The sequence below is a fragment of the Aythya ferina genome (genome assembly GCF_964211825.1).
Source record: "Aythya ferina genome assembly, chromosome: 20".
NCBI classification, from domain to species: domain Eukaryota; kingdom Metazoa; phylum Chordata; class Aves; order Anseriformes; family Anatidae; genus Aythya; species Aythya ferina.
In genome coordinates, this window is record NC_140318.1 from 4,021,793 (window position 1) to 4,046,057 (window position 24,265).

The window sequence follows — 24,265 nt, forward strand, 5'->3', positions numbered from 1 at the left end:
CCCGAAGTAACAATGTTAGTTAGCACACGTGACACTACGTAAGTGGCGTACAACTCCTTCTCTGAGTTAGGAACAGGAATGGACCATGGCACAGACACGACAACCAAAGTTAAATTAATATAAAAACTGCAACATAATTAAAGAAATTACAAAGAAAAAATCAGATATAAAAAACTTAACCAAAGACTTGCACAAAACACCATAGTAAGACATCAGTTATTCACTTTCTGAAACTAAAGTTCTCTTTAAAAAACTGCAGTTGCCAGGTTCACTAGACAAGACAGAGGCTATTGACTACAAACATCCTAGCCCTAAGCTCAAGTTTGCAAGTCAGTACCTTATTTTTCTTGATGAATGGCCATAACTTGCCCTTGGACTTGCCACCAAACTTCGGCTCCGACTTCCCATCCCCTCTGGAGTTTGAAAGGCTGGATTCGGAGACAGTCCGCTTCATGGGCTGAGTGAAGTCCTCAAAGTCCACATCTCCTGGAGGCTCGAACCCCGATTTAAAGGCTTCTATTACCATTTGTGAATCCTGAAATGGGACAGATCCAGTACAAAGGTAAATACCTCAGATGAAGGCTGTCATCAAATTGGTGGCACAGAAGACCAGTACAAGGACAAACAAGGTTGCCTTTGAGGGAAACAACCTTCACAGGGACCAGTCTCATCCTGGCAAATCGACACCCTCCCAGAACTTGGGATTGAGATGAGTTTCTCTACTTTCTGCTCCAAGATCAAGGCATTTTTCATTGGACCTATTTTCACTACCATGATGTGCTTCAAAAAGATGCGCAGAGAGCATTAGCCCACCAAAACAAGGCACTCTGCCATGTATAACTGAGTGTTCCCAGATATTTTAGTGGCAAGTGAAGTTAAAAAGCAACAAGAAACCCAGCCTGTGTCAGTCAGAACATGCTGCAACTGAGATCATAATCGGCCACAATCTCAGTTTCAGAATAGAACACAAAAAGGAGTCTGAAATAACACAGGTGACCTTTGCTCTCAAATAGTCCGTAATTTGTGTTACAAAATGCTAGTTCCTTTTGCAAAGGTATCACCGAGACCAGTCATTACTTAAAATACCAACAGATAAAAAAAAAAAAAGACTACAGTCTATTCAGGAAAGCAAACCATACACCACTATCATTACAGCGTGAGTCATTGTAGCTAACTGCAGAGGATGCTCAGGAAGAGCAAATTCAGGTCTCCTTATTCCAGCCTTCCACAAGCTGCAGCCTGACCTCAACCTAGCGACCCTGGTTTGTTTCCCATGAAAAAATCAAAGTTCTGGTACAATCCCCTTGTAATGGCTTTTTTTCTTTTTTATGTCCACTGGTAAAAATGCCCGGGAGCTTATTGTTAACTCTACTTACTAGAGGACAAATCCTGCTTCAGTAACTGAACAGATAAGAGACTCATAACAAAGTTGAGGTCCAGAATTGCTGGGCATGCAGCTGTAAGCAAGCTTCTGGAAAGCCCCAGTTAATGCTCCTGTCTAACTGACCTCCAGTGACCACACTGGCACGAGTTAACTGGTCTGTGCTTGTGAACGTAGCTACAGTAAGTGGCAGGAGTTTATCTTCCGAGCTTTATCCTACAACTGGAGCAGCCCAGGGTCCCGCGAGCAGCCAGGCACCCTGGTGCTGCAGTGGCTGGTAACCCCAGTGCTGTCATTAAAGCCTTGTACCCTTCTGGTGCCACTAGGAGCACTAGATGTACACTCTGCAGTGGTTTTGCTTTTTTTTTTTTTTTTTTTTTTTTAAATCAGAAGAAAAAAATGAATCAAAAACCAACATATAGCATTTCTCCTGTTCAGGCTCACAAACAATTAATTATACATAAATGTAGATATGGACTTCAGCTTGCCAAATGCATCTAATGGCCTCTGAAAAATAAAATAAAAAAGATTTCTACTTCTGATGTACTCAACTTCTTGGGAAGGGAGCTTTTTATATAATACTGTTCTAACAGTTTTCGCTCTAAGATCATTAGAGGAACTGTGCCACAGCACACAAAAATCTCATTAGCCTCCAGAGAACAGCACCATCATTCTACTCAGAGAAAAAAGATGAACTTGTTGCTTTGAAGGCATTTCACAGCTTCTGCTCATGTCCGTAGGTAAAACAGTGTTCACAAAAAATCTAGTGGGATATAAACTTACTCAGAGGCCAGACACAATTAAGCAAATCACTGCTACAAGACAAGCTTTGCAAAAATATCCAGGGGATTGCGTAGCAAATTAAGGCTTGAGATCCTCAATCTATTAGGTGCACTGTAAAATTCAGACAGAACTTTTGAAGGAGGTAAAACACCGCTTTCTCCGTCATCTCATCCCAGTTTGGCATTAAAACTTTTGTAGATATAAGCATTTGAAGGGATTTTAAACAATAAGCATGAAGACGAGATGAAGAAGGAAGTGACAAACACACACGAGGTTCCATACAATACTTTACAGGCTTTTCATGCTATGCTTAGAGCCTTTCATTTTTTTTCTTTTCTTAACTGTACAGTGTTCCTTCCATTTCGTCAAAACATCCTTCCACTACAATGGAGCTAAAAATATGCAGCATGCTCCATATATCACCAAGAGATAATGTCATAACAGGAACTCCCAGATCCGTAACAAATTCATTCTATCTGCTGCTGGAGCCTTCAGAAGCCAGTTCTGCCCAGGTTCACTCAGCAGTCACCACAGCTCACCCTTGCAATGTGACCTCCGTGTTATTAGAAAGGGGACATGGAAAAGCAGCATATTTATAGCTGCATTAGAAACACAAGGCTAACGAGCGTTCCCAGCTATATCCAGCCAGTTTCCATTGATATTACTGCCCTCACACGCTTTGGTGAGGGCAGAAAGCAATCCTGCTTGCACAGTTGCCAGTTCCCTAACTAAGCCTGAACAACTGGCCGTTTTGCTAGGGGCATGAGGCAGAACTTTGTCATATTGAAGCTGCAGAGAATAATTAAATTTTTCCAATATATTGTTCTGGTTCTCAACGACATCTAATGAAATAGAGGCCCTGAAAAAATAGTTTGCCAGACTCCTGCTAGCACCTACAGAGCTGGCTGTAGAAAGGAAACCTGTTGCTAGCAGCCTGCACCTCCACAATTACAGATTGACTATGGAACTATGTCCTGACCTACTGCAGAACTACACAATCTTGATCAGTGGTTCACAGATGCCACAGGAATCCCTCCAAAGGTCTGTGTTTGTAATAAACCTACCTGAAGCTAAAAATGGATTATCAGAAAGCTCAGAGATACCCACACGAAGTGCAAGGTTGTGCCTTTTTTTTTTTTTTCTCCCCCTTCTTAAAACAATAATGCCTTTCCATCGGCTGGTAAGGTTTTCCTGACAGCAAAAAAAAGTTGCAGAACTTGCAGGTTCTCACACCCTTTCAGCTAGAGCTGACTCACATTTGGTACATAAGGTAAAACACTAGAATCGGTGCTTTCTCTGTAATTATTTTCTTTCTGACCAATATATCTTCTATACTAATTGTGGCTGTTCCATTTAAAGCCCTGGTTTCTGAAATTACCAAAAAAAGAACTTCCATTTACCTCTCCACTTCTTTAGCAACTCTGTATGTGATAGCTGGACAAAAAGAGTGAAAATAAAACCAAAGAGTACCAATAAGGAGCTAAGTAAGAACTCCAGATGCATCACTGCCTTTTGTCAGTACCCTAGGCTCTGAGCTCATACATTTCAAGTTTGGTGATACTGTACTTTTGTTTATGATTACCAGATCCTGGAGATCTCCTCCCAGCTGGGTAACACATGTCTGTGTGGGCTCAGAGTTTCACACAAAGCTTTTCCTGCTCAGCAGGCTCTTGGTTTTGCTCACCATTGTACTAGTTCTATTATCACCAGCTGTCCTTGCATTCAACTTTCCTGGAATCTGACCTCATTTACAAAGCTGACTACAGCTCAGATCTAGTGACTTGCCTATCCAAAAATGCTCAGGTTCAAAAAAGGTGAGCAAAGGAGAAACCCTTCAATTTGGGCTTTCAAAGAAAATAAACTGTTCTGACAGTAGTCTAAGAACTGAAACTTCTTTCTTAGAATTTTTCTTACAATTTCTTACAAAAAGCTCTGCTCCAGAGGTTGAAAGTCCTTAATGATATTTTAAGAAAAGAAGAAACATTTATGGACAATCTGTTTTCAGACAGAACACACTAAACCCTTTGTAATTGTTCAGATGTAACAATTTTGGTTAAATCCATTTTTGTTAGCATGGTGTTTTCAGGAGAACCCTTGGTTTTCAATGCTCAAAATACCTTTTTCTAATGTCATACTTGTGCACGTAAGCCAGCAGTCTGACTTATTTCTGTGCAAGAGAGACCAAGTTGAGCAGAAGATTCAGTGGTGGCGGTGAAGCTGGTTCCAACACCTAGCTTAAGTGGTTTTTGAGTTTCTCCTCAGACTGTGCTTGAATATCTGAGTAGGATAGGCCTAAGAATGAATCTCTCCTCAACACAATCTTCACCATACAGCACCAAGAACTGTACCCCAAAGAGGGTGCATTGTTCAAACATGGGAATCTGTTCCCCAGCTTCCCCTTCTCCTACCCCAAAACAGTAACTTTCAGAGTCCTTGGTTTCTCATGCTGCTCTCTGTGAGAGCAACTGCTGAGCAAAAAGTAGGGGATTCATTTCAAAACCTCAGCCTCAGGCTCATGCTGCCAATTAACTGCAGTCTCCAGGCTCTGGGCACTGAATAGCTTAGAAAAGATTCCAGTGAAAAAGACGTATGGGAATTTCAAACAGCCAGCAAGACACATGCTGTTTGTATTTGAAGCACTAATGTGATCCATGAGAAGGGCTGAAAGAGGAGGCAGAGACTTCATTTACAAAGAGAGCAGATCATTCTGAAAAGAAAATAGGAAACACATTCACCCTTGTGCTAACCGTACATCAACAAGCTCAGCCCAACTCTTCATCGGCCTTCATCAGGAAGGCTTGTTTTTACTCCGACAATGACGTTCAGAAATCAAGACTTGTGAGAGCTCATTTACAGATTTACAGATTGCTAGCAAGCCTCAATTCTTCAAATAAACAATTTAAAATAGAAATTTTGCCAGAGTTGCTGCAAGAATTCATGTAGCCATTACTTTAAATAATTCCATTATTTTAAGAGTAACAAGATGACATTCCTGCAACAGTCCATTTGCTGACTATTAGATATAGAACCTATCAGAATAAGAACCAGTGATACTTGATGCCCATCATTTCCCATATTCTAGACCGAAGCCTTTTTTCAATAACAGTATTTCAAAAAATCATTATCCTATCAAAAGGAAAGAATATTCCTAAAAGAAAAAGAGCGTGGCATTTCCAGATGGTAAGAAGTCTTAGGAGATAATCTACCTCAGACAAAGCAGTCTGGGACAAAAGCCTACCATTTGTTTTAGTTCTGTGACTATAAAGCCCTCACACTGTGGTTTGGTCCCAGGATTTGAATCTCCATATACAAAGCGATCAGTACTAATGACAGCAATTAACAATCCAAGCAATATAACACTTACGTTCTTGTGATCAATTGATTCTGCAGCTTTTGTAATTTCATCCAGACACTTTCCAATGATAGGGATCACTTGGCGGTCGACGTCTGCGAAAGTTTTCATGGATTCACCTATCCTCACAATTCTTCTTTCCTCCATCTCTTGTATTTTCTAAAACATTAGATTTCATTCAGATCAAATATCGAGAGTAGCTTCACAGTTTCAACCAATTTTTCTCCCCAGCAAACACTGGCTGCTTTAAAAATGTATGGTTTAACTATGTTTTTAAGAATAGACAAACTAGGACAGCTGTTCTCATGAAGGCAGCAAGTGGTATCACTCCCTCAAACATCTAAATCCCACTCTAAAAGCAATCTGTTACTATTACTGAGAATTTTTCAATTAACTTTTTATGTTGAAAAATGCTGATTTGTCAAAATCCCAGCTTTAGATGTTTGTAAGAATGGTTCTTAAGGCTGTTAATATAATTTCCGGAACAAGAAGTTCTCTTCCATTTTCCACAACATGTTGTGAAAGCGCTCATCTTCATTCCACTGGAGAATCCAAGGGAACAAAAAAAAAAAATTTCGATTTCCCTCCTTCCCCCCAAGAAGGTAATTTTTGGTTTATGGGCATCACACATTGTTTACATGAGTGTTTCTCAACATGTGCTCCCCGTTACTTGGTGGATTCAACACCACAGCCTCCAGCACCTATTCCATGGATCTCTGATTTAGAACAGAGGCAAGGGGGATGTAGTATAACACTGTTAAAACAGATTATAAAACAGGATACAGAAGGGCATGAACAAGAACTGCCTGTTTCACATTAGACTGCAGGACTCTTCCTGAGTATTGATAACTTAGAAATCCCCATTACCTTGACTAACACACAAGCAACAAAATGAAAAATTGAACAGTTAAAAGTTGTGCTGTAAAGAATTTCTGTTCTTTCCCTTATTTCACCATCTACGAAAAAGTAATAAAGCTTCTTAGAGCACTGGTAGTGAAAAGGAAACTTCTGCACTACTTTAAGCATGCTCATCTACAAATCAGAGCACTTTTCAGATTTAGGGTTAAATACAAATATACTGGAAGAATTTAAAATATGATGCCATGGAAAATTTATCTCAAAATACTGGCTTGAAATACAGTGAACAAAAGAGAAGGTGTCCATTTGGCTGAGAAGCTACAGTTATGGATAAGAAAATGCTTGCTTGCTATGCAAGTATCCGTTATTTCTGATCAGATGCTAAGCATGTGACATTTTCTCCCTTAAAGAGGTTGTCTTTTCCACTTCTTGACTCTCATGACCCATTACAATGGAACAGTCATTTAGAACTTCTGTTCTATGACATTAATCTCTTTGTTCAGCCAAGCACACACTCAGATCTTCAGTCAGAACAAAAAAAGCTATCCAATTTGTACTTTCTCTACAGTCTTTCTTTAGGCATGGTAAGACACACTCAGCAAGCGTGCTTAAGCCCTTTGACATTCACTATTGAGTTTAACTCCCCAATAATTCTGCAAACATCTGTGAAATCTGATTTCAAAACAGGTTATAAAGACTGTGAGGCTTTATAGATGTAAGGATGCCCAGCTGCCTCCTGCTCCAACAATGCAAATAATGCTCTCATTCCCCAGCTGCATGGACACAAGAGTTTAATACAGAAAATTGTGACAATACCAAGGACGACTGTAATCTGTCATGACAATTCAATGTTGCCTTCCTCCTAAGAGAAAGGCACACTTACATACCCAAGCTCTCCATCACTTGGGTTAGCAGACTGTGTACAAAATTTGCTAACAACGACAAAACAGCCAAAGAATAAAACAGGATCATAGAATCAGGCCAACGTGCAATCCATCCCTTTATTTTTTTTCACAAGTATATGAGCTACGCTAGATCAGTGCCAGCAAGTCTTACCTGGAAGATGTTTGGTATGTGTGTGTAGTAATGATCATGCTGCTCACTGTTGAACTTCTGTAGAGTGGAACAATATTCTGCTTTGCTGTCTTCTGCCATTTGATGTCGCAGCTGGGCTTGCTGTCTCGCCTAAAGAAATGCCAAAAGTAGTTTATAACTTCCACTACACGGAAATAAATTACACTGCATTACTCCTCATCTTACCATCCTTACCAGTAGGCAGCACAGAAACATTAGCATATGGATCTCTGAACACTTACACTTATGGCTTACTCCTATACACAGATGTGTGTGAAACATTTCATCTACTTCAAACACAGGTCTGCAGTGTGCACCCCAGGGATTCAGTCCTCTTTCTTCTGTTAAATGTGGCAGGGCCTTGCCCTCTGTTGAATTGACACATTCCTGCCTGTTCCTATTTGGAATTTTCGGTTAAATTGGTCAAAATCTGGCGTATGAAAGACTTGTGCTCCTAGTTTGCCTACGAAATGATAGCTCTCACAGCTCAGCTGCGTCCTCAGAATGAACATCTCTAGTCATTTGCCATCTTCATAGAACAAACCTGCTGCCACAGATCTAGCAGAAGGCAGTGCCTGCTTCCTCCAGCTAGTGCGTGTCCCTTTGTGCTTGGAGCTGCCACCCTGTTTTTGCGTTACAATATGTTAGTTCCATCAATCATTTTGCATTCCATAAACCGTCTCCCTTCATACTACATGAAGATACAACCTATGACTAAACACCACAACAAGTTTGCCCCTCTAGTAGCCCCCTTAGGGGCAGAGGCTTTCTGAGGACACTTCGGGACACTTCTTCATCCCCTGTATGCCCTACTTGTTGGCACCTGCTTTTCTCTACCGAGCTACCTACCTATTGGCTAGCAGTATCTTTTAGAGAAAGGGGAGGGACAAATGGTTTGTCTGATTTCACACCCTCCAGCCAACATAGTCATGACAAAACATCTCAATTTGTGTCCCCACTGTACTCTCTGCAAAGTCCTTTATGTGCACTTCCTTGAATAGAGCTGGCACGCGGTGTGCAAAGACAGGGGAGCCCAAGGAGCAGCTGAAACACGATTACCTTCCTATTTTTACCCACAGATCATTTGCTTTGCTACCCAGCATAGCTGAGCACTGGGCAACTACCCTCACTTCTTGCCTTAGAACAATCTGTCCCTGATTGACCCTCCCGTACTTTCAGATTACTCTCCTTACAGTTCTGCTTCCCAAGGCCTTCTGTTCTGTTGTCTGTTTCAGTGCCCAATATTATTCCCTTGCTGTCTATCCCATCTGTTTAATTTAGCTGCCTTTTCCTTCCTTGCTGCTGGCCTTCATACAGAAACTCTTCCTTCCTTTCCCTTCCCACATGGCTCCCTGCACCTACCTGCCTTCGCTCCCTACCCCGTGGTCACTTGCTGAGCCTCTCCTCTCGTGCTCATTCACAATTTGCATCCAACCATCCAGAGCCGTTTTCATTCAGCTCCCACACAGCCCCTCACACTGCCACCTGCCCCAGCAGAGCCTGCTCCATGGCTGTGGACCAATCCTTGCTACAGTGAAGCCAGCAAGAGCCTTGCCTCTTGGCGCTGTATATCTAATCCATAATCCATCCTGTTTGCGCTTATTTTTCAGGCACTTGAAGCCTTGTCACCCTCTGCTGTCTACCTAGCCCTGGAACAGTCCTGCAAGTATCCAGCAAATATTAGGTTTTGATCACTCCCTCAAATTTCAAAATAGCCCCTTTAAGAAAGGAGAGAGAAAGACTCCTTAAAAAATTAGTTAGAGTATTTTTGGGTGTTTCAGGGAAAACAGTACAACAAATAATTTTAATACATTCTAAGAAGTGGACTCCCACTGAAAACAGTTCAGAGAGGGGTTAGCCTTTGAACTGTTCCAAGCAGACAATAGTTTCCTGACAATAAATCCATGAAATACCAAATCATGGAACATTTTAGTAATCATAACTGGAAGCTAACAAGTTCTGCCAAAAGGTTTCAAATCTCAATTTGAAAAGAAATAGGCTTCTCTTCCACTTGTCCAGCTCACACCTCTCACCTAATAATTTATTTTGCCTCAATTCAGCTATTTCTTTTGCAAGTGCAGTCAACTGAAGGAGTTTCCTAGATCTCCTTTCACATTCTTTCTACAAAAACAACAATTCAAGCATAATGAAAAAATGCTGGGCACTAAGTGCATAACAGGAGATGAAACAGTAGCATCAAATGGAAAAAGATTGTGACTATGACCAAATAAATAAATCCAGTATAAAAACTTGCATCTTTGCCTGTTCCCCAAGAGTTTTAATTGTCTCTCCCTCTTGCAAAGGAAGCAGCATCGGGAACTCTACCTGGTGCAATGAAATTCCAGCAGCCATATAAACCATTTTTCTACCCAAGTGCTTGATATGATTTATTGAACCTTATCATCCACGCACTCATCTATAGCTATGTTAAACCCGAGTGGAAAACAATATCGCCTTGTACTAAACACAAACACACGAGCAAAACAAAGTCAGCCATGGAAAGCTGACAGCTGGAAGACTAACGTGCGGTTGTCTCCCAGCCCCTTCCTCAAGTCCCAGCTGCCAGAGATCAATATTCATTTGTGAGGCCCATTCTCCTCAGCTACCTAAGAGCAGCCCATTGTTTGAGCTGACTTCTATGGAAGACCCAGTCCCTCTTAGCTTTTTTTTTTTTTTTTTTTTTTTTTTAAAATGTAGTGCAACTCAGGAATTTGTCCCTTGACTCTATTTTTGAAACAGAAAAGCAAGAAATTCACTATTACACATTTCCAGTCAGAGCCAGCAAAAATTAAGCCTCCAGAGTTCATTCTCATGAGCAAGCTCACTGGTGGGGTATGGTAACCCTGAGCTGAATGTATACAAGAGTAGATGCTCTGTTTCCAAAACTATCTTACTGGCCCCAAATAAGAGGAGGCAGCAGATGAATAAGTAAAATTGGGTACATTCCAAAACCAAAAGTTTTTGTATGAGAGCCCCAGTGATGTTTTGTTTCTCCTGGCCATTTAATGCATTTGGCAAACTTCAAACTTAAATATTTTCCAATGAGGTATGTTTCTTAAAATAAAAACATGAAAGAGTCTACATTTTTTTATTACTTCATTTGAGTATGTCACTTACTCTAACATCATCACTTCTAGTATTAGCAGAATTACATTTTATAAGTAGGCTCCTGCACTCTGCTGAAGCATACAATGATAAAAATGAGTCGACGACGTTAAGTGTCACATTCAGAGCAATGGATGCAGTGGCCTGAAGCTGCACAGTCACAGGAGCTATTTCGGGAGTAATTTACAGTTAAGCTTCACAGAAAATTTATTTTTATCTTCTTCACTGCTCACTTCTGCATGCAAACAGTTTCAGAGAAGATACTTCTCAGGCTTTTAGAATTAATGTTAAAATATTTGTTCTGAACAGCATTTTCAGGAGAGAAGGCTTTGGAATACCCAGTTTCTGGAAAACCAGACCATGCCTTCAGATACGGGGTGATGCAGCTTTCAGCTAACGCACACTCTCCTTTTTACTGTGCAGGGATGATCAAGCAGGAGCTTGGATTTCTAGCACCACATGTGAAACCACAATCCAGATCAACAGACTGCCAGGTCACTCTTGGTTAAAACAGAAGGCAGGACTAGGTACTTGTAACACTACAAAAAAAAAAAAAAAAAGACAAAAAAAAACCCTTCCCTTTGAAAGGAAAAATGAGTGAGGTCACTTTCAGCCTCATGAAAAAGCAGAAAAGGGTATTTAAGGGATTTGGGGGGAAGAAAAACATTTTGCTTTTCTTTGCAAAAGATACTCAGATCTTGTACGCACTTGTTAAAGAAATTCACATCCACCCCCAGAGCACACCTTTGTAACCTCTTTTAGTCCCCAGATAAACACGTGCAGTGCATATACACACAACCTCCCCTCCAAAGTCTATTTTTGTTAAGGCAATTCTTCTGTGAACTCGTGTGGCAGCAATAAAACCAGAAGGTCACATATGCTACTGCACTTCTCATCAAGAAAAGCGCTCCCAAGAGCGAAGGACAGCCCAGTATCTGCAGCACCATCAGCTCTGCAGCAAGTATATTGGTAAGCTTAGAGCTTCCACTGCCATGGCAATTGAGATCTGAACACAATCATACCAAAGCACTATTTTCTGTAACTTAGAGAAAGATATAGGTGAAGGAAGCAAAGGAGAAAGAAAAAATACGCTTTCTGCCACTTCAGTCTTCACTACAGAAAAGAATGAAGGATATTTTGCTGAGAACAATTTCTAAGACACATTCCAGAAACAGCTAGAGACTCAATGGACACACTGTCTTCTGGGTTTACACAGACAAAAAATGCAGCCCCTCCGGGCTGTTATGGTGGGAGTGATATGAATAACTGAAAAGGGCAGAAAAAGCTTTGGCTGCTATTAAGCTGATCTGCACGGAGTGGAACAGTTCAGCTTCTCAGCCGTTGCTCATGTCCAGAATGGCAGAGTTTCCAGTCAAAACTCTGGTGTAACTTGCTTTCTTCTGCCCCCTCTTTTGAAAAACACCAACAAACCCAGACAGCATGTGAGATGCATCACTGCCAGGCCGCTGCCTGCCAAAACAGATCTGTCTTTGGTAAATCCAAGATCAGACTGAAACGCAAACACAAAAATCCCCCCCTCACCCCTCGTCGACCGTCCAATCCCTTCAAAATAAGTTAATGATAAAGGCAGACTCAGAAGCACTTCACCAATGTCAGGAATGCTTTCAATTGCTCACAGATTTTTCAGCTGCGGGCTCTGACCCTCCCCACCCAGCCAGGCTCACATTGCTGCTCTCTGTTGCGAGCAGGCACTATCACTAACAGCAGTGGGGCGTCTCTTGGTAGCAGCAACACTGGCAGCATTTGCAGAAGCATTAATAACAGTGGGAACTCTGCCATGGACTTCAAAACAGGGCCAGGATTTCAGGCTTTGATTTACATAGCCTCCAAGTCAAGCTCCATTGTTTACTATTTTACAATAACCAGTTTGGTCTCTCTGAACTGGCACGCAAAAAAAGTTTCAGAATTTGCTTCCCTGAAAGCAAGAAGGCAGAACGGGACGTGCGAAGTAACAGATAGGAAAGGAAGAAGAAAAATCCTTACTTTTAATATTAAAAGGGTATAAAAAATCATCTTCATGACAACCTGCCAATCCTTGAAATCCTTTGGTCAAATGAAACACGCAAACAAGCAAGAGGTGATGGGATAAAAAATCTTCATGGTCCGATCTCAGGGACAGTTATCTGGTGAACCCGTATCCCACCTCATTCTGCCAGGTGACCGAAGCATATGCTAATAAGAGATGTACTAAAGCAACAAACCACCAAAACTCTAAGGAGAAGGGTGGGCCACATCTAGCAGAGCTGAGAGCGCAACACTAAGCACCCTGCACAAGGCTCTTGCACAGCTTTTTTGTTAATCTGGACTGGTCTCAGCTGCACTACTAAAAAAATTAAATAGCAACGAGGACTCACCTAGCTGTGTCAGTCAGCTTTATACTCATGCCACCAGTCCTGCAACTGCTCCAAGGCCCTAGCAAAAAGACCCGTGCCTCAAATCCAAAATTTTGTCTCCTTCCACAGCCACTCTCACATCACAAACACCAAATATGCAAACTGCCTGGGTGACCAAAGAGTCAAATGGGCAAGAGGGTCAGACGGACAAATCTCCACCAGCAGCCTGCCGCACAGCTTGGAGAAAGCCAGTCCCATGAGGATGCTTTAAAAAGTCTGCTTGATTACAAAAGAACGAGGTGTTTGCACAATAGGTAGAAGAATATTTGGAATTGAGGGAGGAGGTTACCAGAGAGGTGTCTGGAGCAGCGGCTGACTTTAAATGATTTCTGGAGACCTGTTCAGTTGTACTAACGTAAGCAATTAAGTTCTGCAGTGTATAAATGTGAGTATGGAATATAAATAATGGAACTTATTTCAGGACTGTATAATACATTGCTTAGATCATACTTTGAATACTGGGCATGGTTCTAGTAATCTCTCTCCAACAAAGGTTTTATAAACACTGCCAATGCAGGATGAATAGTCAGGGCTGAAGACAGTTACCATATGATTCTGCTAGCCTTAACGCCTCACTTTATGGGTACCGCACATTCACTTAAACTGAACAGCTCACAAACTTAACAGCCAAATTCTGAGGTCTCTGCTACATTTTCCCTTAGTTCTGACACAGCTGAAAAGCTCTGTCAAAATATTTTTGACAGAATAACTACAGACAAGCTTTTTAACCATATAGCATAAACTAATTGCTCTGCACTAGCTAAGAATTCCTACGCCTTGATTCAAAGGGTGGTTGATCCTTAATTCAGGAGTTGTTCTTAAACCTCCCCTTCACAACCCCTTTTTACCTCTGTGACTTGTTTGCTCCACTCAGCAATCTGCTGTCCAGTAGGGCTGCATTGTTATGAAACTGTCAAATTGCTACGTAGGGCATTATTGCAGACGGGTACCGCTAAGAGGGAACACATTCAGATGGATTTCCTAATCCTATACTAAAACTGACTGGCATTTTTGCTTCTTGATCTCTTAACACCAAATACAGCGTCTGTATGGGATACATAAGGGTATTTATAGTTTCCCAGATGATGCTTCTAGGGTCATTAACTCTTCATAGACTAGAAATCAGAGCTCATAAATTAGTCATGAGTCCAAAAGGGAAACAGCTGCTGTATCATCTCAGCGTTGCTGATAGCAGGTTGTAAACAAGGCTTATTCTACCAGAAATGCAAATGACCATCCTGAGGGACTTCCTACATGCTACAATGCCCATTAGGAAGAATCAGCTCAAAAAGGAGATTGGGATCTGCATAAACTAGAGAAAATATGTTAGTGTGAATCTAATGGCTTTAAATCATGTTACTGAGAAAGGACTGCCCTTGAATTTATGGGAAATTTGACTTGCATCAGAACTGAAGACACACAAGGGTTCGGTCAGTTCCAACAGCAGAGCAACAGAAACACAACTGCCTAGTAAACATAAGGAAAACTCAGCACCACGCAGAGAACGTGGGGAAGCCTTATGCAGCATGTAGCTAAGTAAGAAATGCACAGGGCTCTCCGGAACTATGTCTGGGACTGAGCCTCACACACCTCACCTGTCTTAGTGACACAAACACTGTCGAGGTTTTCCGGCTTCTACCATCGCCCTCGCACGGCACTACATTTTCCAACCGCTGACAAGTTCAGTATGGCAGTAGGTGCCTCAAGTCGGATGAGCCAGGGGAAGAATACAACAAGCTTAATTGTCACAGCGCAGATGACTCAGCAGGTCCTGAAAAACTGGGCTCATTAAGTAGTCATGGTGTGCAGAAGGAGGGCACCCACAGTCTCTGGCTATGCTGCAGAGTTTACTGCTGACAGCCTTAATTGACTAAAACCTCAGTGACGCACTTTGCAACAATCCAGCACCGAGCTGGAGATGTTCCTTTGTGGCTTGCATGCAGGGTTTCAGCGATGCTCACTCTATCCTGCTCCGTTGTGACTTGATGCTCCTCTGACGAAGCATGCTGCAAACAGTGTATGGATATGCTGAAGCATAGCTGAGAGATTTCTCTGGGGCCTAACTAAGAATAGTTTAGTTCATCCTTCATTGTAAGGATGTGTAAATTCTTAATGAAGAGATTTGCGTCCTGCAGCGCAGCAGCCTGGCTGCTGGAAAAGCAGTTTAACACTTGACGGTGTAACTGCATTCGCAAAGGCAGGAAGATCAGCTTATTCCAAGAATCTTTCTAAGTAGCAGTATTTCTTCATCTATGTTCCGTACAACTCTGCCAGTGCTTCAGCTCATGACTTTCCAGTGCAATGTAAATGGACGTCTGCTGTGGTAAGGGGGGCGATACAGGCTCCTTACATTGCATTAAAATTGACTGGGTAAGAAAGCAGTAAGCGTGTAAGAAAGCATATTCACCCAGCCTTTCTTAGTGTAGGTTGAAGATATACTGAACTCAGTCAGTCAAAACCTCCAGAGCAAAACAAACATCCCACCTCAAGAACGAGCAACGTTAGGACCTTTTTGATTTGTGAGAGTTCATGTCAAATTTGCACTTTTAGTCTCTCACTACTTTCAAAACCTACAAGACGTTTCCATCAATCATAAAACCACTGAAGGTGGAACACCCCGAACACAACTAGAACAAAAAATAAACCAGCACGATTAGCCCTGACTTCAGGACAGCAGTCTGGGAACTCACTCCCAGCTCATTTTTTGGGGCTCACAGCTGAAGTTGTTTTCTGGCAGAATTATCACCTAGGACCCCCACATATGACCGTGCTACTCTTCAGCAAAGGGACAGGTCCTGCCTGACTCAGGCTACCTCAAGCTGCTGCCCTCTCCCTCAACTTCTGTGCTAATCAAGATGCAAAAAGCATTCATCCCCTCGTACGGTTGGCCCCAAACCACTTCCTCCTTAAAAACAAATTCTGAAAAATCCACTTTGAAAATAAACCTTTAGAGAAGCCAGCTGTTTTTCTTTTTTTTTTTTTTTTTATTGCAAGAAGTCTGCAAAGGCACCGCTGGGTACCACATTATCCCATAAAGATGTCAGCTTTTTAGTGATTGCAGCTCTAAAGAGAAGGAACAAACAATAGAGCACTTCCTTATAAGTACACTGCCTCTGCGCTGGTGACAGAGACCATTTCCCCAAATGGTCAAAAAATTGAAGCAACTCCACTGTGGTTTTTTTTTGAAAAAGAACTGCTTTGAAAGCTCACATCCCACTGCGATCCAAGCAAAGCTAAAGCTCACAGTGATACCTACAAGCCTGCCCAGTGTTTTCATCAGCACGTTCCACCATTTATTTATTTTATAAGGATATTTTCGCAGTGCAGTTGCTCGCAACACAGTCGCTCTGACTTTGCTAAGTGGAGCAGACAAAAGCTTTGAGCATAATACGCTTTGCATTCACACCAACGTTCCCCCTACAAATGCTGGCGGCTTGCACTTCAGAGACTCCGTGCAAACCCAGGGAGGGGAACTCGAGTGCTGGAGCCCACTCCCCTGCAAAGCCTGCGACCCTTGCCGAAACCTAAGCACAGCCCTTTGCTCCACGGTACTAACACCAAAAAAGGAGACAGGAGGAAGCAAAGCTAAACACCCAGCTCCCTCAGCTCAACCCCAGGCTGGCTGGCTGCACCCATGAAGGGAACCACGCTGGACATCGGAGCAGCACAGACGGCATTGCCCCCTGCAATCAGGAGCGGTTTGGGCTGCCATTAAAGATGTCCATGCACATCCAGCCCTGCCTCGAAGCACACACCTGAGGCCCTTTGTTATTTTGCCAAGCAGTCCTGGAGAAATAAGGAGGAAAGTAACTCCTAATTAGCTTCTCTGCCACTATTCTGGTTACTTAATCATAGCACACTGTAATGCCAAGAGCTCTCCTTTCAGCAAGGCCACGTTAAGTGCTGGTAGCTGGCAGCGCTAGCACCGAATTTCTTGCTGCAGTCGTCAAAGGCTACGACTATTTAAAGACTGACAGATGAGAGCACGTCAGATCCTCATACAGTTGAGCATGAGGTGCATCAGGCAGTTGCACATTCTTTTGATTGCATGTGTCACTGTGATCACTGCAGAATTTTAATTCCGTTACCCTGCAATGCGCGATGCAAAATATAACTCTACTGTCTGCTTATATTCGCAGGTAGAAGCTGAAGTAGCCAAAGTGTCAATCTCAAGCCCAAGAAATGAGGACAAACGATCCCACTGCTCGAAGAGCACCTTGTTCCGCCAAAGTGAATAGCACTGGCTCCGAACACAGCCAAATCGTCTGCTTTCCTGGCCAGACAGATTTTTGGGAGCAAGAGCGCAGCTGCCAAGCTGTGAGGGGCAAGTGAAATCAGAACTGCTGCAATAGGAGGAGGAGGGAAAAGTCATCATAGTGCTCCAGCTGAAACCCCGGGGTTTCTGCATCTCTCCCTGGAGCAGGTCTGCAAGAGCTGCCCGGCAGCAGCGCGGGGCAAACAATATCCTATTTTCACTGGAGCCTTATGTAAGGCAGAGCCAGTCACGTGGGCCGAGGGAAGCAAAGAAAGGGCATTATTCAGAGCCCGGCATGGATGAACCCAGTTTAACACATGCACTTAGAAAACACTGTTCTCTCTGTTCAGTAATATTATTTCACATTCCACTCGTTTTGATAACCTTTTCCTTCTCCATCTACTCCACTGGCTGGCTGGAAAGCCGACTAATGCCTTCTCCAGAGATTAGCCAGCACGCAGAGCTGCAGCAGAGTTTTGTCTTTCAAGATGCCACTGAGCCTCATTTTGCAATAAGTAATTTACAAACAGACGCACTAAAGAACTAGAAAAATTTAGCTGAGAAGCCCCTCTGCTCCACTTTACAGGGAAAGAGCAGCAGAGGAAGGATTGCTTCCCAGAATGTACCTAAATCTATAGCATACATTGCCAACATGCATCCTTCCACGCTGACCAAAAAAGGCCAGCATTAGGAACTGATGTAGGACTAATGAGTTCCAGCTCCCTACCTGAAACAGTGAGCCATGTCTCTCTATCCCCTTTGACGTGACCTCAGCTTTGAAAAAAAAAATCTCAGGTAAGTCCTAATTTCATCTGCGAAAAAACATATTTTAAAATCATTTAATACAGATAAAGCAGAGATGATCCTTGTCTGCCAGAAAAAAATTGTGTGGGGCCTTACATGTTTGACAACCCTGTGCACTCATTCATCTGTAAAGTGCGCTGCCAAATCCAGGTGACAGATAATCAAATCTGCAGGGTGAATTTACAACTAACAGCCAAGCAATTGGCAAGACCACAAAGCTGTTTGTTCCTTTTAATATTCAGTAACACTTTGGGAAATTTTCCTGAGCTGTCTTTTCATTTACTGTTGTCAATTCTAATAGCAGTTTGGATACTATGATACTAGAAACTTCTTAAGATCCCACAAATGTAGAGCAAATTTGTATTTCATAGCTTCCTAGGATTGAATTAACTGAGTAGAGAATGAAGCAGACTTCTTGAAGAGCAAAACCTACTTTTTTTTTTTTCTTACAGGGACAATCTTGGACTATAAAAGATTCACTTCACACTTCTGCAACAAAGTATTTGATATATGTTCACTCCCGCTTTTTTTTTTTTTTTTTAAAGAAACAAACCTGTTCAAGTATTCTGACTATTTTGTTCCTATGTCGATCAAACTTTTCAGCGAATACTATCCTTATATATTACAATGGGGTGTTTCTGGTCTACATTACTGAATTATCTGAGCAGATGTCTAATATCAAAAAGAGAAGCAAGCTAAAGACACCTTTTCCCTCTCCCTTGGTTTCTTAAGATACAGGTACTTCACTTGACTGAGACATTTAAACTTAAATTTAATTCAAAATCGGATGTACAGAAAGATGCTTTAAGAAAAAGTATTTCACAATGGATATGCTGAAACATGAATCTATGCTTAAAATTAGACATCAGTTCAAAAGCTTCACAAAATCAATGTACAAAAGCCACGTGCGACTGCAACCAGACAGCAACTTACAAATAAAAGCTACGTGCTATCTGTGACAGGCAGGGATTTCAGGGTACTCCATAACATGAAAAGCTGTCCTGCTGTAAACCTAGGTCTCTGAACAACAATCCTGATATTATGTCACTGCAGCCAATGGCATCAGGCCATTTTTGAGGTGTTGCTCAAGAAGGCAGGAAGTTTGTCCACCTGAATCAAAGTTTGGGTAACTGCAAACGTTCAGATGCAGGGAGCCTTAACAAGATTGAATGTACAAAAACTCTGGGGTCTCGATTTTGCATAAATGTATTTAGAGCCATGTCAGCTACGTTAAATTCTGACATCATCTTTCTGAAGAAATCTGACTGTGTGTTTATAATTTTTATGCCAATACATCTCCCTGCAGAGCTCTCCCTTTTTTAATTAACACATGGACTGGCCAGTGAGGCAGTAAGCCTCAGAAGATTTATACTACCAGTGGGACTGAGGACTTGAACCTATTCATCCATGTTTACAAACAGCCTCTCCACCCGCTGGCTTACCTTTTCAACATCTGCTTTTGTAACATTGATGTCAGCATCCATTTTCTCAAAATACTGCTGTGCTCGATCAGCTTCTTTGCAGTCACGTTCAAACCGCCTTTTACTCTGAAAAGGAAAAAAAAAAAAAAAAAAAAAAGAAGAATCTTTCAGCATGGGAAAGAAACACAAATTAAAACTCTACCTAAAATCAGTAACTGACCCTAAACTGATCTGCTGTAACAACTGTCAGGAGATTCTAGGACTAGCTTGTTTACACTGAATAACTTAATAACAGTTACCATAAACACATCTTTTTTCTTCCATTCTTCAGACTGCTTCACTCTACCAATTTCACTGCTATTTGTAAGTAGGATTTGTCATTTACCTTTATCCCCTTTCGTTATCCTCTCCTGCACCTAAAATTTCTCACTGGTTCATGTGATGAATGCTGAGCACAAATTCCAGTGTATTTGTTTCTGAGAAGCAGCACCTTACTAAAGAGATGGTCACATTTGATTTATTCATGCAGGGTGAAACTATTCAGCTTATGGAGGAATATCTGAATAGCATCCTTAGGGACTACGCATTTCAAGCAACTCTTGGCACACTTTTCAAGTTGTATCAAATGAAACACTACTCACCCTACACATAGATCCCATGGAAAGCCAAATGTACTATTTAAACAGACCTTTTTCATACCTACCAGTGTATTTAAAACAGCAAAGTTCTAAAAATCACATTTCTTCAGCTTTTATCCACACACCTTTCATATTCTAAATACAAAGTTTGGAACCATCTCTATGAAAAACTGTATAAAAATGATTTAAATGTCACATCTGAGGAAATTTCCACTTACGGCTTCAAGTTGTTTCCAGCAAGTTTCAATGTGCTGTTGTGCCTTTCTGCCATCGTGGAAGTGCTGTTTAGAAAAAGATAAAAGGCAATATTTTGAACAACAAAAGAACAAATAGCCAATTATGTTCAAGGAGCTCTTTTCCAGATACGAAGAATAGAATAGAATTTTCCAGAATAAAACAGAAATGATTGTGACAGCTGTGTTCTGCAGCTCTGCTAAATTGAGCAGGTGTATGACGACTATCTAATGTCTCAGCAGGCTACAGATGTATATTTGCATCAATTATAGTGGTTAGTTAGTCTAAGTCTAATTAATCCCTTTAGCAATTCTACCTTGTATTATTCACTGTATCTCATAATTATTGGTTTCCCATAGTATGAAATCTGAAGCACTTTCAGCTGAATAGGATCTTTTTGATTACTGACAGTACATTAGCTCTAAATTAAAATTTCTCTCTGCATGGAATTTACCAATATGCCCTTGATTGACACATTCTAACAACTGATGTTCATCCTGATTTTCATTCAGACTCACCAGACAAACCTCTTCTAGTTTCTGACTGTGCTTGTGAAGCCAGCTGCTTATGTCTCTGGGGAGGTATTCAGTACTTTGGGTCCCTCCACAAACCCTTCTCTCCCACACACTGTGTGTGTGCACACATTATGGTATTACAAAAGTTCCAAAATATGAGCTGTCAGCTACACGCTAAGTGACAAGGAACATCTCCTGACATGCCTTTTGGGGCAAGACTCTTAATTACATTAATGACAGCCTGTTTAAATAACAGTTCTTAGCCTTTACACAATGCCCTTCATCAGAATCCAATATGCTTTAGGTATTACCCCCCATGCCTCGCTTTTCCTCAGGACAAGCAATTTGCTGAAGACCACTGCACAAGCCCAGGACACAGCTGTAGAGACCGGGGATTTGAACGCAGAGCCCAGCTGGCTGCTGGAACAGGCTGTTCTCCTTACAAGCCACCTTGCAAAATAAATAACATAGCAATCTACTAATATGAAGAGATGCCTTTCCACTGTATTATTTTTTGGCAAGGAGGATGTTTTACTCAAACACAGGTATGGCTTCAAACTGCAAAAATAAAGGGCTGGTATTGCCAGGTAACCCTACCGCACCTCACCAGAAGCCACATATAGTGTCCCACGTGGAATCAGAAATTAGATTTAACTTAACGCGGTGGCAGCAGCCTGTTAGAAGAGCTCCGATCTCAGGACAGCAGCCTGCCACAAACCACCAAGGTCAGGAAGAATCTGCTTACAAGCAGCGCTGCTTGGTTTTCTGCATCTTGCACTAAACCAACCAGCGTTTTCCTCTGTCAGAGCAGCAGGTCTCTGAAGCAAGTGCAGCAAGGAAGTGTCGTAGCACCTTTCTGCCTCCACCAGACAAGCCAGACCTTACTCAAGAGAAGCAAAAAGGCCCCAGATTGCAATTCTCTCATAGGATGTCCAACAGTCTTCCATTGCCTTAAAAATCACAAAACCCCTCAGCCTGCCAGCACTCCAGACACTGTTCCCTGCAGCCCCAAACGCCTGCTGTTACAGAGAGGTGCCTGGCTGTAAGACAAACCTAGGGACACTGCACAGCTTTAACCTTCTGGATAGCGTCCTTCTCTACACAAAAGCTCTTGAAGCAGAGAATGGAGGCACGACATTTCACCAGGGGCACGGGAAGTGCCCAGCTCTGCCCCACGCTCCTACCTATCGTGGCCAGCAAGCATGAAGCACCAGGCCAGCAGGGCAGCGCAGCTGAAGGCCAGGACAGCCACCTTCTGCCATTAGCTCTGACAACATTCACGAGATCAGACCTCTGCCATCCATGCTAGGCTTCTCCAAAACCTCAGTCACCGCACTGTGACATTTAAAAACAAACACGTCTGTGAAACTGCTGGGTGGCAGGGGGAGATTCCATGTGGATTTCGGTTCCTTTTGTACATTCCCATTTCCCTTAAACTCTCCGTGTGACTGAGACGCTGCATCTTCCTTGCTAGAGGCTTGAAATGTTCCTGATTTCAAGCTTGCTTTTGTAATTAAGAGTTTAAGAAAACAGTCCCAAGGAACAACTGCAATTTAACACTACATTTTTAAACATTTTGCTAATGAGCAAGGAATATGTGGAAATTTTTAACAGTGAAGCTGCAAGTAGAATTACTTGGCCGTCTCCACACTGCACTTCCTGCCTGCAGCCTCCCTCGTCCTCTGGTTGTGTGCTTCCCTCTGCTCTGCCTCTGACTTCGCTGGAGTGTAGGAAGGGACTGGATCTGGGAACAGCTGGCCTGCTTGAAACCTAATACTGGCAGTGACCCATAACCCTAGGAAAGCAACACGTCAGGTTAATTTAACATAACACAGGTGGATGTGGGGGCTGAAGGATGAACCCAGAATCTAAAGCATATCAGATGAAGTTTTTAAACCAAGTTTTTGCAGTTAATCAACAGCGTAATTTTCATTTTTGCAGGAGCCATCCATCTTCCTTCCAAATTTGTCTTCCCTGTAAAATAAACCTCAAGCTGGCCAAAGTACATACGAGAGCAGTAAGCATGAGCAGGAAGACCTCATGCTGCTCGTACCTTGTTACATTTTTGTGAAGCTCATTTACAGGAATGAGCAATGAGATGTACAACGGGCATTACTGAGGACTACTACACAGCAAAACCAAGGAACTGATGTCGTGTGACAGTCTGATGTACGCAGGTTCATTGTGTTTTGCAGATTTCACTTGTAACCATTTTCTAAATATATTTGTAACCCCTCAGTTCTCGCTGTGTTGTCACATACATGTATTTGCTAGTGGAGAGAGAGCTATACGTGATGAAAGATACAATATTTATTGAGAGTACTTCTGGCTTTGCACATCATTTGCACTCAAAGGATGATTTCTGCCTTCCAAAACCTCATTTTCATACAAAGCAACAAAGAAAGGTAGCAAATGCTACCACAGCTACCTACATTTCTTTACTATTCCCACTTTAAGGTTAAAAAAATTGACAGTTTGGTTAAATGATCTGCTCGAAGTCATACAGGAAGCGTGCAGTTTCCTCAAACCCTGTACTATCTTCAACTTCCGCAAACTCATTTCCTTTAACAGACTTTAAAATCTTCTGATACAGCAAATGCCTTCCAGCTTTTTTTTTTTTTTTAATTAAGTTAAAATAAAAGAAGATCAATTTGTCCTTGACAAGGTTTCGAGATACACGTTCTAATTTAAAGATTTTTTTTTTCCTAATCAAATGAAATAATGATTGGTTATTCTACACTTGGAGATTCGGCAAATAGGAATTTGACAAATGATTCAGCAAATCGTATGGAAAGCTACTATTCCTTATTAGTCACACACATTTCAGTAATAAATTTGACAACAGATTCTTTTTTTCCCCCCCCCCACACTGAACATCCAAACTAATGCACTCTAATCAGACTTTCCATTTAAAACCTCACACGCTCTAAGCAAGATACTGAGTTAATGAATCACACTCCAAGCATGCCAGTACGACATTTGCAATGGTGGCATTGGTTAAGTGCCACGATTTCCTCCAGACTCCTTTCTGCTATATCCACAGCACTGGAAACACCCAAGAAAGAGCAGTTCCAGAGAAATCAGTGTTCTTAACTACATGGCTGGCTTAATAAAATCAGTGCAATGGATTACAAAACCCCAACAGAAGAAAATTAAGGTAACGTGTAACAAGGAAAGTGTTCTTCGCAAATTAAAAGAAAAAAAAAAAAAAAAAAGGCATACTGACCCTCTACCCCTGAAATGAGGTGCAGAATTTTCAGATGTTTACGGGGGCTGTCTCACAACCTTCACTCTCACAAAAACCTGCAAGCAGGTTTTTAAGTGTTCATTATCTCCCCAAAACACCTTTTATTCTATATTGATGAGACTTACGCTAGCAATCACCACACTGACTTCATGATTTCCCTAAAAAACACTTCATCCAAGCATTA

General features: G+C 41.8%; 1 protein-coding gene across 22 annotated transcripts in view; it reads right to left on the reverse strand.

Moving 5' to 3' along the window:
* FNBP1 (formin binding protein 1) overlaps nt 1-24,265 on the reverse strand; it is a 96,495-nt gene that overhangs the window by 27,666 nt on the left and 44,564 nt on the right. For all 22 annotated transcript variants that reach the window (XM_084493976.1, XM_084493972.1, XM_084493963.1 and 19 more), the window contains exons 5-9: nt 20,304-20,366; nt 19,469-19,573; nt 7,431-7,559; nt 5,529-5,675; nt 338-535 (exon numbers count right to left, since the gene is read on the reverse strand). In XM_084493976.1, the coding sequence (XP_084350102.1) occupies nt 338-535; nt 5,529-5,675; nt 7,431-7,559; nt 19,469-19,573; nt 20,304-20,366 (642 nt within the window). The remainder of the gene's footprint in view (nt 1-337; nt 536-5,528; nt 5,676-7,430; nt 7,560-19,468; nt 19,574-20,303; nt 20,367-24,265) is intronic.